We start from the raw sequence: 14,429 nt of genomic DNA, 5'->3' as shown, positions 1-14,429 counted from the left end.
TCTGCAAGATCCTAGGCCTTGATGCCATCAGAACAATGTCATATAGTAACAGAAGCATCTGAAGAACTTTATTCTTTCATTTGAACTCTATACTGAACATCCTCCTTTTTGGCAGATATTTATATCCCTCTTTCATATCTTACTTACTATTTATATTAGGAGGTTTCTTAAACTATGTTGTCTCTATTATTACATTTGTCAAAGAATCTTACATGATTGTAGCATATGCATAGGTCCTTGTTGAGGGGGGTGGGAAGTATGAGGGTTTTTAAGATTTTTTTATGGTCTTTGTCTTGTTTCTGTGAGTTTATATCTTAGCCGTGCGCGAAGTAAAGTTTTTTCTTAATCTTTTAAAAACTATTTTGTAGCTTTGTTTCTTAAAGCTTTAGGAAATCCAGATGTTTATAGCCTGCTTTTTTTTCGTTATGCCTTCAATGATTTGATCTGCATTGATAGGATAACCATCCCTCATAGTAAGTTGATCTTTCTCCATTCATATTGACTTATCTACATCAAACTGCATAACCAAAGGAATGTTAAGTGCTTGTCAAGTTGGATTTACATTTGGCACAGGGCTTCAAATTGTTCTTGTACAACAAATAGCTGATAACATTCATCCTCATGTTTTCTATTAAATTAATGAACACTGCTATTTAGTTGAATTGTTAAAGTTAGTCCTGAAGACAATCAAATAGATTCAGTGAGTTTTCACTGAGTTTTTGTAAAATAAAACTATTTTGGGCTGTTATCAATCAATTAGACTCATAGAGTATCTTTCCTTTCAATAGGATATCCATTTCCTTTGCCTTGCTTCAGAGTGAACCTTCACATTGTGCAAAATTCCCGGTAGCTCTGAACTTAAAAACACTATCTTACCTATTCCATAGCCATTTTTATAAATTAAGTGGTCAGATCCCATAATCCTGCCAGTTTTCTCTTGCTGTCCTACTGATTAGGTAATGTGAACTTTGAAGAAAGAGTATATGAACATAAGAGTTCCTTTCTTTCTCTTTATTTCCTTCAACTTGGTCAATTATACCTGACTCTTCTTGTCCTTTACACCTACTTCATCTCAGTACCTCCTCCCAGACAATATTTTTCCTTAGCACATATGGAAATAAGCCAGGGATTAGACAGACTATTCTGTCGACAGTATGAGCTTGTAATTGACTATAGTTCCAGTCTGAACTAAAGTTCTTTACTGAAAGCTGAAGTTTCTTATTTTTATTTCCTTCTAAAAAACATAACTTTCAATTGCTAATAAATTCTCAACCCAAATAACCTTTTTCAGTTTTAGCTTTTGAGATCATATTTTTAAATGGCTATGGGACTTCTGCCTTTCACTTCATCAACTTTTAAAAATTTTGTATTCATTGATTCAGAAAGTAATGGGTCATAGAAATCCATGCTGGCTAGGTTTTCTTTCTGTAAGCTAAGAGCAGGTGGAAGTAGAGAAAGTTAGGCTTAACCATTCACTAGCATGAGCAGGTGGCCAAACACAGCTGTGTCTGTGATGCCACCATCACAATCATTGCTTCTGAAAAGGAAGCATAAATTAACTAGAGACAAGCTATTTATTTTACCTACTTGTTTCTCTTCAAAAAAGCAGGTACAGTTGTAGCACAGTACTAAGACAACATAGCGGGTAAAACCTAACTGGAGAGAAAAAAAAATTAGACTGGGAGGAATTGAAAGGGAGGAAATAAAAATGTATTTACAACAGAGGAAATACTAAAATAGGTTTGTGAATGATGTTGACAGGTGATTTTAGAGCCAAAAGAAAACAAAAACCTGAGTCGTGTTGTAAGAATGAAAAGGAGAGAATGGTGATGATTTTAACTTGTAAGTCTAAGAGGTTCCTAAGGGCAGCGTCACAAGTAGTGAATTGTTAATGACTTAGCAGGTGCCTGGAACAACTGAGGTCATTGAGTTACAGAGCCATAGTGAACTCTTAGGTTTACTTCATTGCAATAAGTTTTGTGGGACTTTTAAAATATATGTATCTCTCCATCTTGGTATTTATAAACTGCTTATCTCTTTAGCTAGACATTGCTAAAGCATTGTGACATATAAACAATTGGCACAAAGTTCCTTGAAGATCTTATTTCCAATATAAGTACCACATCTTAATGTCAACCCTTGCCTTCTTCTAAGGCTTTCCTAGGGATCAGTCACCTCTCTGGCATTTAGCATCCCAGCATATCTAAACAATGTCAACTGATGCCACTGCCAAGCCTGAAGTGTAGGTGTGGGAGTAGGAAGAGGGAGGAAGAAGGAAGTAGAGAAAAAGGACTGGAAAGAGAAGGGAGTGGTAGAATGCCACCAGCAGTCTCCTCACTTGCCCAAAGTTTTGTCCACTTCTGGGAAACCAAATGGAGTTGTTTTTGACATGATTTATATTTTGAAGGAGAATCCCCAGAAGATGCTCTTCAGCTAAATTATGGTTCAGGGGAATTAAACTAGCTTAGATATTGTAGATTGGAAGAGACTTCAGAGGTTCAGCTGGTTTAAACTGTCTCATGGTTTTTTTGGGGTTTTTTTGCGTGTTTTTTAGTGGAGGCAATTGGGGTTAAGTGACTTGCCCAGGGTCACACAGCTGGTAAGTGTTAGGCGTCTAAGGCCGAAGTTGAACTCAGGTCCTCCTGACTCAGGGCCGTGCTCTATGCGGTGCGCCACTGAGCTGTCCCATTAACAGTCTCATGTTACAGAGGTGTGGCAGAACCATTTACCCAATCAAAGATAAAGATTAGCAGGACTAGCAGAGGGCAACAATTAAAAAATCTGGAGTACTAAAACTGGCAAAAGAGCTATTACAGGAAGGATAGTAGCCTGTTTTCTCACTAATAACAATGAATGAAAAGAAAAAATGAGGGAGCATGTGTCCCAATTCTGCTTACTTTGCTCTTATGATTTAACCTTCTTTAGTGGGATGAACTAGGTACAGGTTATGGGAAGTTTCAATAAAGTAGATTTAGACTTCATGTAACAAGAATCTCGTAAACATTAGCACTATACCCAAAACACAACAAGTTACCTTGGCAAGGGTTGCCCTATACTAGCGGTCTTTAAGCAAAAGCTACATGAACACTTGTGAAGTTATGTTGCAGAGGGCGTTTCTGTTTAGGCACCATTTTGGACTAGGTTTCCTTTGAGGTGCTCTAGCAACTTTGAAATTCTGTAATTATGTTATTCATTCTCAATTTGAGAGAGACAGAACATTGAGGAGATTCACAGGAGGCTTGGGGGAGGAAGCAGGCTGAGTTACCTCTTTACCAATCAGGGGAGAGAAGATTTTTACTTTAAGTTATATACTTGATATATTTATTCTCAGGGTATTGTTCTGATCTCTAAAGAGACAGGGGTGGTTTTAGTTTTCCCTCAAGACTTGTTCTTGTTGTCAAGGTGTTGCCACAGTCATTTATACTTTAAAGTAAGTCAGTGTTATGAGGTTGATAAGATATATGGAGGTTGGAAAAGTGGGTGGTGATGAGGGATATTGAAGAAGTTTTCTCAGTTGGAATTTGGTAGTTGGTAGAGGAAGAAAGAAGTTATTATTTTTTATCCTGAAGCAATTTGAACAGCATTCCTGAAAGAGGCCAACAAGAATTTCTGAGGTTTTATACCATCTTCTATTATATATCTTATGTTGTATGTTAAAATTACAGTGGCTTTCATATTTCTTTTCATAGTCTGCCTGCAAAACAAAAATAGCTATTTAGTGTAGTAACCCTATAGTATCTTCATAGACTGTTTTTTAAAGTAAGACTTTATATCTGACAGAAACTTTAATGTTTAAGAGTTCATTATAATGGCGCCTGCTTAAGCATTGGACTTCAAGGTCTGTGAGCAGTTTTGTCATAAACTTGGACTTCCAGCAGTTTATGGCTTCCAGTAAAGTGTTTTGCTTTAAGGCTGAAAGCTTATGTAAAAGAACTCTGACCAGAAATAATTGTTCCTTTATTTACATGTTTTCAGAAGGGAAAAAAAGATTTCTTAGTGATGCTTTCTTGGCTTTAAAATTAAATGGGTGAGTTAATGTTTCACAGGTGCCTACTGTGAGTGGTGATTTTTGAATATAGTGTCTGTTGTGTTTTTTTTTTAATGAACACACACATACATACTTATAATGCACATATCAATATATGACCTATTTTTTCATGATGCCATTAGCTGAATGAAAGTTCTGCCTATTGACTTCCAATATCCCCCTTATGAAAAAGACTGATTTTTGTTTGTTTGTTTGTTTGTTTTTGGTGAGGCAATTGGGGTTAAGTGACTTGCCCAGAGTCACACAGCTAAGTAGTGTCAAGGGTCAAAGGCCAGATTTGAACTCAGATCCTCCTGATCCAGGGCCAGTGCTCTATCCCCCTGTTTCGCTTAGCTGCCCCGAAAAAGACTGATTTAATGATAATTTTCTATCCCATATGGAGTTTCATTTCTGGAGGAAAGTGTGATTTTTATACTTATTTTGTATGATTGTTATTTGATTATTCTTTAATGTAATAGTAAAAATAACCCACATAGTTCCTGTATTCCTGTCAGTCCTTTACTCACTGGAGTTCATGGGTAGAAGTATAGAATTGATTGATCAACAATAAGCACACAGGAGTCAATAACATATCAAGGCATATTCTCTGTGTGTGAGAAGCTTGACAACTTTTCTCTTGGTGTCTAGTGCAGCTCTGATATGACTTAGGAGTATTCTTGATCCAAGGTCACTTTCCAAAGCAGAAGGTCACCAGGGTTTATTTACCTCATAGGTTGTTGTGAGGAAACAGTTTTACAAACTTTAAAACACAAGATAAATGGTAGTTGTTTGAACTATTAAAGGTAACATGTAAGCCTAATGGGTAGTATGTGAGAGACAGCCTGGTGTAGTGGACAGAGAGCTTCCCTATACACCAGTAGGTGTGAATTCAAGTCTACTTCTGGCACATTCTGTTGGTGTGACCCTGGGGAAGTTACTTTTATTGCTCTGGTAACTCCAAGTCAATAAATCACAGAGAAGGTACTATCCTGCAGAGGTAACTTCTTTATCCAAGAGTTTCTCTATACCATTGAAATCACAGGTCCATAAAGTTTCAGTCTAGTTGTTAATATCAACTTAATTTGTCTGTGTAAGAGGGGACATATATCTAGTGCACAGTGTCTGATATGAGCTTGTGTTTTTTTTCTTATGGTACTAACTTATTCTTTTTTCCTTCCTCAGAATGCTTCAGACAATTAAAGACTGGTTCTGGTTGGAAGAATTATGGCTTCCTCCCACGATGAAATGGTCAGATCTCGAAGATCATGATGGACTTGTCTTTGTAAAACCTTCTCATTTTATATAACAATTCCTTGTGCTTTCCTCCTGTTAATCATCAGATACTTTTTTGAAAGGTAAGTTGCATGTGAGTGTGCTACACTTTATTTCCCCCATCCACTTATTTTCTTTGTCTAAAAAAAAGTAATCATTCATTTATGAAGAAGCACTTTTAAGGAAAGTTTAAGAATTAAAATCATGTCATCTAAATTTAGCAAGAAGGAAAAACTGACAAAAGTCCAAAATAGTAATGATAATAAGAACTAGCATTTATATAGTTCTTTAAGATTTTCAGAGTACTTTACATTTTATCTCATTAAATCCTCATGACAGTGCTGTGAAGTAGGAGTAGGTGTTATTATCATCTCCATTTTATAGATGAGAAAACTGAGGCTGAAGGTTAAATAACTTGTGGATCACCCAGTTATTAAATACTCGAGCCATGATTTGAACTTAAGTCTTTTCTGACTAGAAGTATAGTGCTCTATCCATTCTGCTACCCAGCTGCTTAAATCAAATGGCATTTTGTCCATATATTTGTCCACATATTTATTTTACTGCAAGGGAACTTTTATATGGGATATATATCATTGTGGGGAAGAACATCAGTATTAGTTTAAATTTTTTTCAAGTATTCTAAACCATTTACTCTTGTTTAAATCAGTTTAATATCATCATTTACCACATGTAAGTATATTGAAATAGAGCCCCATTTTTTTGATTAGTCTGAATTTATATAACCCCTTTTCTTTATATAAGGGGACTAGATATTCTGGATTGCCTTGGATCATTTGTGTTTTCTCCGATGATAGCCCCAATTCTGTACCAATTACTGTCTTCTTGTTCAGCAGCCATTCAGTTTCAGAACTGGAAATTATAACCCCTCTTAGATTATCAGGAATCTGGACACACAAATTGGGAAGGGAGAGGAAGAAGGCAATTTACAAAGTGATTAAAAAGATGATGTTTTCATTTAAGATTGCTTTGCCTCAACTTTCAGTTAAAAATTTTAAGGATTTCTGGTCCAGGGTTAGCATTTCCAGTCAGTATGCCCTGACACTTCTGTGCCTTGTCAAAACCACTTTAGTATGTAGTAAGAATAACTATAATAATAGCGAGATTTTTCATATCTTTTCACAACAGCCCTGGAAGAAGGATGCTATTATTATTCCAATATTAAAGATGAGAGGGGCAGCTAGGTGGCACAGTGGATAAAACACCGGCCCTGGATTCAGGAGGACCTGAGTTCAAATTTGGCCTTAGTCACTTGACACTTACTAGCTGTGTGATCTTAGGCAAGTCACTTAACCCTCATTGCTTCAAGAAAAAAACAAGATGAGAAAACTGAGGCAGACAGTTTAAATGACTAGCTCTGATTTGCAGTTAGTATATGAAGAAGGTCCTCTTGACCCCAGGTCTAGTACTTTATTAATATGTCCTGATTTAAGGGTGATTTAAGATACCTAAGTTCAAGGTCCCACAAAATAAACAAATTAGTCCATGTTGAGATATAGACCCTTGAGATTCCAAGCAAAAATATCTGGAAGAGCTGCTTTACCTTTTGTTAATTATACAGTATTTCCATGAAAGGAAAAAAAGGAAGGCAGCCATCAATCTGTCTATCTTTATGCTTCTTTGTTCTCCTTCATTGTCAAAAAGCTAATCTTTATCTAATTAAAGGGTTCATGGTTTAAAGAGAAGATCTGTATTCTCAGAAAAGTTTTATGGGACTGAGTTATATAGAAGCAGCTCCTGAATTGCCTTTTAAGATAGGACTGAATAGTTATCAAAACATGAGAAGACTTTTTTTTCTAGGAAATTTGCTTTAAAAGATTCAGATCCTAAACACACACACACACACACACACACATATATGCATGTATGCATGTATCTGTGTATGTATATATTACATATTCAAGCCTATATTCTATATGTACACGTGTGTATATATATGTGTGTGTGTCTATACACATGCGTGTTATATAATAGAAGGTTCAAGTTTGTATTATATATACATATGTATATACATGCTTATAATATGTATACATGTGCACATACATATATACAACACATGTATGTATATTTGTGCATATGGTAGACTGAAGACTCCTAAAATTCAGCAATATCCTCCCCACCCCTCACCTTTTTCTCTCTCCATGGAAATGTTTAAAGAAAGCTCTGGATTCCTAGCTTCAATGTAGCTGGAGCACCGGGGGTGGTAAGGATGGCCCTGTGATATGGTTCTAAAAAAACAACTTTGAAAAAAATTAAGTATTTATTAATTACCCACTATGTGCTAAGCACAGCCTAGGAGAAGGGACCACTTTCCTGTTACTGGTTTTGATCATAGGATCATATAATTATGGAATTTAGAACTTCAAGGGAATTTAGAAGCCATGTAGTTTAACCCCTTCACTTTACACAAAGGAAACTGAGGCCCAGGTAGATTAAACAATTTATCCGTGGTGACACTGGCAGTAAGATTCAAAGTTTTTCATAGTTGTGATTACAGTGTATTTTCCTCCATCCTATTTTCCTCCCTGTTTATCCTTCTCTCTCTCTCTCTCTCTCTCTCTCTCTCTCTCTCTCTCTCTCTCCATCCCTACCTCCTTCCCATCCTCTCTCCTTTCACCCTGTCAATCCTCAAAAGTGTTTTGCTTCAAATTACTGCCCTCCCTTCTATCAGTCCCCCCTTTCTTTTTTTCCTTCCCTCCAACTTTCCCACAGGATAAGATAAATGTTCTCAACTGAGTGTGTATGTTATTCTCTCTTTGAGCCAATTCCAAAGAGAATAAGGTTCAAGCACTAACCCTCTCTATTTCCCCTATCTTCCCCTCCACTGTAAATGGGCTTTCACACCTTTTTATTGTCAGATAATTACCCCATTCTACCTCTCCATTCCCCCTTCTCCCAGTTCATTTATCTTTCTCACCCCTTATTTTTATTTTGGATATCATCCCATCATATTCAACTCACACCTGTGCCCTCTATGTATACTCCTTTTAACTGCCCTAACAATAAGAAAGATCTTAGGAGTTACAAGTATTGTCTTCCCATGTAGGAATATTGAATCCCTTATGAGTTCTTTTTCCTGTCTATCTTTTTATGCTTCTCTTGAGTCTTGTATTTGAAAGTCATATTTTCTATTCACCTCTGGTATTTTCATCAGGAATGCTTCAAAGTCCTCTGTTTCATATCATTCCCCTTACCCCACAAAGGATTATACTAATTTTTGCTGGATAGGTGATTCTTGGTTGTAATTCTAGCTCCTTTACTCTCTATAATATCATTTCCCAAGCCTTTTGGTCCTTTAAGGTAGACACTGCCAATTCTTGTATTATTCTGACTGTGGTTCCATGATTGAATTTTTTTTCTTTCTGGATGCTTGTCATATTTTCTTCTTGACTTGGGAACTCTGGAATTTGGCTATATTTCTGGGAGTTTTCATCTTGCGATCTCTTTCAGGAGGTGATCAGTGGATTCTTTCCATTTCTATTGTACTCTTTGGTTCTAGAATATCAGGGCAGTTTTACTGGATAATTTCTTGAAATTGTCTTGAAATTGCCTCTTTTACCATTTGGCCTATTCTGTTTTTTAAGGTATTATTTTCTTTAGCATTTTTTGTGCCTCTTTTACCAAGCCGTTGATTCTTTTTTATGATTTTCTTGAATCATTGTCATTTCTTTCCCCAATTTTTCCTCTCCCTCTTGTAATGATTGGAATGATTCCACCCACTAGAGACTTGCTGTGGGAAAGCTCCGCCATGAGGAAAATGCCTCAGAGGGCAAGGCCATGTGGCTTTTCCTTGGCGTCAGGAAATGACGTTTGCTCATGGGTGCTATCTATCAAGGCTACCAGCCAATCAACTTGAGGACCCTCCTATTTTCTGGGAGGAGACAGGAAGGAGGAAAGAGAGCCTGCATGGAGAGCTATCCCTCTTTTGGGTTCCTGACTTGATGGTGGTGGTGGCGGCAGAGGACTTCACAGGAAATTTAAGGAAAGATAGGAATGCCAGGCTGTTGGAATTCTGTTCTCAATCTTTTTCTTTCTATTTTTCAATAAACCCTTAAAAACCTAAACTCGTTTTATCAGTGATTTTAGTCAGTTTCCCCCAAAACTGGGGAAACAGATTAGAATCCACATTTAGAATCTTAAATTACACACTCTCTTATTTGATTTAAAAAATCCTTTTTGAGCTTTTGCTATCTTGCCAGGGCATTCTCTGCACTAGACTGAGTTTCACTCTAACCCTGGTGAGACAGAGCTTTCTTGTTGATCTTCTCAGTTGCCCTGAGCTGGAAAATTGTTTTACCCCATTATTTTGTGGGTTCTGCTGTTCCAGAATTCATTTTGAGGCATTATTTTTTGGGGGTGGGGAAATGAGGGTTAAGTGACTTGCCCAGGGTCACAGAGCTAGTAAGTGTCAAGTGTTTGAGGCCGGATTTGAACTCAGGTCCCTTCTGAATCCAAGGCCAGTGCTTTATCCACTGCACCACCTACCTGCCTTTATTTTAAAGTTGTTTTGAATAGAATTTGGAGACCTCAAATGAGTCCCTGTCTTTTCTCCACCCCCCATTTAAAAAAATTTTTTAAATAATAATAAACATTTTTATTTTAAACTTTGAGTTCCAAATTTTATCCCTCCTTCCCTCCCTGCCTCCCAAGGCATTAAGCAATCAGATATAGGTTATACATATGCAATTATGTAAAACATCATATTAGTCATTTTGTACAAGAAAGCTTGGATAAAAGAAAAAATGAAAGAAAGCAGAAAATAGCATGTTTCAGTCTGTGTTCAATCAACATCAGTTCTTCCTTTGGAGGTGGATAGTATGCTTCACCATTAGTCCCTTGGGATTGTCCTGGATCATTGTATTGCTGAGAATAGTTAAGTCATTCACAGTTCTTCATCAAACAATATTACTGTCACTGTGCACAGTGTTCTCCAGATTCTGCTCACTTCAGTATACATCAGTTTGTACAAGTCTTTCCAGGGCCATCAGAAATGATCCTGCTTTTTATTTCTTGTAGCACAATAATATTACATCAAAACCATATACCACAACTTGTTTAGCCATTCCCCAACTGATGGGCATTCCTTTGATTTTCAATTCTTAGCCACCACAAAAAAGAGCTGCTATAAATATTTTTGTACAAATAGGTCTTTTTCTCTTTTGGGGGATGTCTTTGGGATATAAACCTAGCAGTGATATTGCTGGATCAAAGGGTATGCACAATTCTATTGCCCTTTGAGCATAGTTCCAAATTGCTCTCCAGAACCACCACCACATTTTTGAAAAGGAATCTTGAAAAATAACTACATGGATCTTAATTTCTAACTTTTTTGTATTTGTGGTCTATCAGTTCTGCCCATTTAACTCCCCCTTTCCAATACATACTTCATATAGCTGCCAAAATTATATCCTTTTTTCCTATTTATCTATCCATCTAAATCACAGATACTTTTTCTTTTTTTCCAGTTCTGATTCTTTCCCTCACTTTTTCTTCCCCACACCCCCAAAATTAGAAGGCAAGAAAACAAAAACTATTACACAAAACTATTACACAAAAACTATTACACAAAATATTATTCTTAAAGTATTGATTAAATTATTTTATTGTTTTGCTTAAGAAGATTCAGTACCTTCCCTTTGCTTCTAGAATCAAAGACGAATACCTCTGCTTGGTATTTGAAGTCCTTCACAAAGTTCCTGGCATATAGTAAACTCAATACGTTTTTTTGACTTACTGACTCTCTGAGTTTAGACTATATTTCTAGCTTTCATAGCTATTACTATTTTTCATACTCCCTCCTGTAAGTTGCTAAATCTTGCTGTTTTTACCTCTGTAATGTCTTTCAGATCTGACTCCTCTATACTCACATAGCTACCAGTCTTGTTCAGGGTCTTATCGCTTCTCATTTAGATTATTGTAATAGCCTCCTAATTTGTCTCCCTGTATCACATCTCTCCTCATCACAATTCATCTTACACATGCAACAGAAATTATTTTCCTTTCTAGTGCCACCTTTTTTGCCTCTAGGATAAAATACAAATGCCTATTTTGAACTTCCAAAAGCCTTATACAACCTGGCCCTAACCAATCTCTCCAGCCTCTTTGGACTTTACTCCCCCTCCCACATTCTCCAATCTAGGCAAATTGATCTCCCTGTTCCTCATACAGGGCCTTGGTTTTACACTAGCCATTCATCATGTCTGGAATTCTCTCCATCCTAAGGTTTGCCCAATAGAATCCCTCCCTCTTTCAACAGACAACTTAACATCATTTACCTGAAAATGGCTTTCTTGATTCCCTCCACATTGCTAATTTTCTCCCTCTCAAACTTTTTTACATTTAACTTCTTTATGTTTATTCTGCATATAGTTATATATGCACTTATCTCCCACCTTTGGAGTGGAATCTCCTAGGACTAGGGATTATTTCATTCTCTGTACTTGTATCTAGCACAATGCCCTACGTATAATTGGTGCTCAATAAATACTAATCATTTGGTTGACTGATTGATTGTTCAAGTCACACAGTTTACTCTCCATTACATCTCCTAGCTCCCTACTTTCATAGCCAGACCCCATTCCTGGAATGCCTTTCTTCCTCCTTTTTGCCTCTATTCCAAACCTCCTTAGAAAACTTGGTCCAAGCACTCTCAGGCCCTTCCTAACTCTGCCTCTATCCCATTACATCGCATTTACTTTGTTTAGATTTTGTACTTACTTATTTTGGTGTCTCCCAAAGAGAATCTATGCTTTGGGGAGCAAAGACTCTTTTGTTTTTGCCTTCTATTCCAGAACATAGCAGAGCTGGGCACAGAGTAGGGACTTAATAAATGCCTTGTCCATTAATTAATTTAGTAGAATGTGAAAATATATCCATATAAATATAGAAATTATCATATATTTATATCATCCTTAACCACAAAATAACCCCGAAGCCCACATTTTATTTTTGTAGGCTTTTTTAGTTTCTAATGTATGGTGAAGGTAGAAAGAATTAAAATACAAAATTATATTGTTATATTTTCCCATTCCTTTCATTATAAGAATGCTGCTTTCAGTTTTTAACTCTGGGCATATTCACTGAACAAGAGAAAAAAATGCCGTTTATTATTATTTTTGTCTGATCCTGTAATTTTCAATGGTTCAAGACCTGTGGCTTCATTCATTAGTAAGATATTGTAGCGAAAAGAGCAATATTTGAAACTGGAGGGTTCAAATCCCAATTCTTCTATTTACTACCTGTATGACCTTGGTCAAGTCACTTAACTTCTCTGCACCTCAGTCTTATCTGCAAAATGATCATACAATGGAAGGACTATTGGAATTGGAGCCAAAGGAACAGGGTTCTAATCTAAGCCTGGCCATTTACTACCTGCATGTCACTGAGGAAGTCAGCTGAGTTTGTTTTCTCTATAAAATGAGGAGGTTGGACTTGATCGTCTGCTACCATTTTAGTTCCAAATTTATGATCCTATGAACTTTAAAATTCACATATTTCTTATATGTATATAAAATATACACATTTCTCATGCCATCACCCCAGAACTGTGTACAGTATGCCTCTGTCTCACATTATCACATAGTGAACTTGGATATAAATCTTTTGCATGTTTTTTTTTTGCTTCATCTTATATATTTATAATTTTTGCTCATATTCCCTGAAAATTAACCTTCTGGGGGGCAACAATTAATTAAAGATCAGTAAGGTGTTACTGTCAATTTATACCGGCTCCTCCTTGATTTATGAGGCATTGGATAAGATTTTGCCAGTACCAGAAATATTTGTTTTACAGGATAAATTTCTTAATTGCAAAATTCCAAATTTTTTCTAAGTGGATACTTATTTTTTCAAATCATCCTCCAAAGAATGCCTGAAATAGTTGGAATTATTAAAAATCAACTTAAACTTTTGTTTGAAAGTTGTCCATTCTTGACTTCCTTAGTATTTTTCAAGGATGTTTTAGTTTGTTTTTACATGTTGTTGAATTTCTCACATTTCCAAGGAAATTTTGGCCTATTTGGAAGTTCAATGTCATATAGATCTTAGCAAATAGTCTTGTAAGTTTTCCTATCTAATTTTGCTAATTCCAGAAGTGTAAGATTTGAACTAAATGATTGAATGTTTATTCTCAACTAAACCTTCTATCATTAAACATAATAAACCCTTACCTATAGACAAAACTTAAAGTTTAGGGCCACTGACAAAATTGTCAGAAAGAAATTTACCACTTAAAAAAGCAAGAATCACGCAGAATGTAGAATAGTAACATGCCAAACTAGTTGCAGTTAAGTCCATATCATCAAATTTAACTTTCTTGGAATAGAATAGTTATTTGTTTTAATTATTGGGATTTATGAGAGAAACTGCAAGAGGCAATGTAACTGTTTCTTTTAATTCCTAGACTTGCACATAAACATTTTTGATTGCCACAAACTGCATTTCAGAATTGTGTTTCGTGTTTTAATGGTTCCCTCCCCCTCTTTTAAGCTACTGCCTTTGTGTAAGTCCTGAAATGTTTCTTTCTCTGCACTTCTGCTATACAGATGTTTGTTCCAGGGAAAGTCAGCAATAATACAAATAAATGACCAGCTTTTTGGTAGAATCAGAAAAATACAATTCCACTTCTTTAGTGTCGTTGATGGCTAAGCACATCATTTTCTTTTCTTACAGGTTTATTGCCACACCTCTAGCAAAGACTTTGGGCATACAGAAGAAAATCCCAAAGAAGATTCAACATAATCCTGTCTTGGAGACGTTTTTCCTCCAAACTGCCAGGCATCCTTCCCAAGTAAGCATATTAATTCCTAGAAGATAGCTTTTGGATTAGAAAACGTCAGCCTTAATGTTTCAATCATTCATCCATAGTTTACCTCATCTGCTTAAGGAATCTGTTCCAGTTGACCTGCAAGCGATTGGATTCATTTGGATTCATTTCTTTATCCTGCTAACAGGGCACACAGCATCCAAAATGAAATACAAAATGATAGATAAATGTTAGTGGTTGATTTACCATAAAGGAATCAATGTTTAAGATCAATACCTTTAATAATAAGTGTACAAGTTATATTGATCCAAAGAGGAAATCCCTAAAACAAAATTAACTGGAACT

At 36.1% G+C, this 14,429-nt stretch overlaps 1 protein-coding gene across 1 annotated transcript in view; it reads left to right on the top strand.

The window, feature by feature from the left end:
• The first annotated feature begins 5,210 nt into the window (after nucleotides 1–5,210).
• Nucleotides 5,211–14,429, top strand: part of CERS3 (ceramide synthase 3) — a 69,833-nt gene continuing 60,614 nt past the window's right edge. Inside the window, 3 exon segments of the mRNA XM_043987401.1 lie at nucleotides 5,211–5,322; nucleotides 5,325–5,382; nucleotides 13,991–14,108. Coding sequence (XP_043843336.1) covers nucleotides 5,211–5,322; nucleotides 5,325–5,382; nucleotides 13,991–14,108 — 288 coding nt within the window.

This window comes from Dromiciops gliroides, chromosome 2, assembly GCF_019393635.1.
Source record: "Dromiciops gliroides isolate mDroGli1 chromosome 2, mDroGli1.pri, whole genome shotgun sequence".
Taxonomy (NCBI): domain Eukaryota; kingdom Metazoa; phylum Chordata; class Mammalia; order Microbiotheria; family Microbiotheriidae; genus Dromiciops; species Dromiciops gliroides.
The sequence above is the reverse complement of the archived record's forward strand: the minus strand, read 5'-3'. Positions and strand labels throughout refer to the sequence as shown.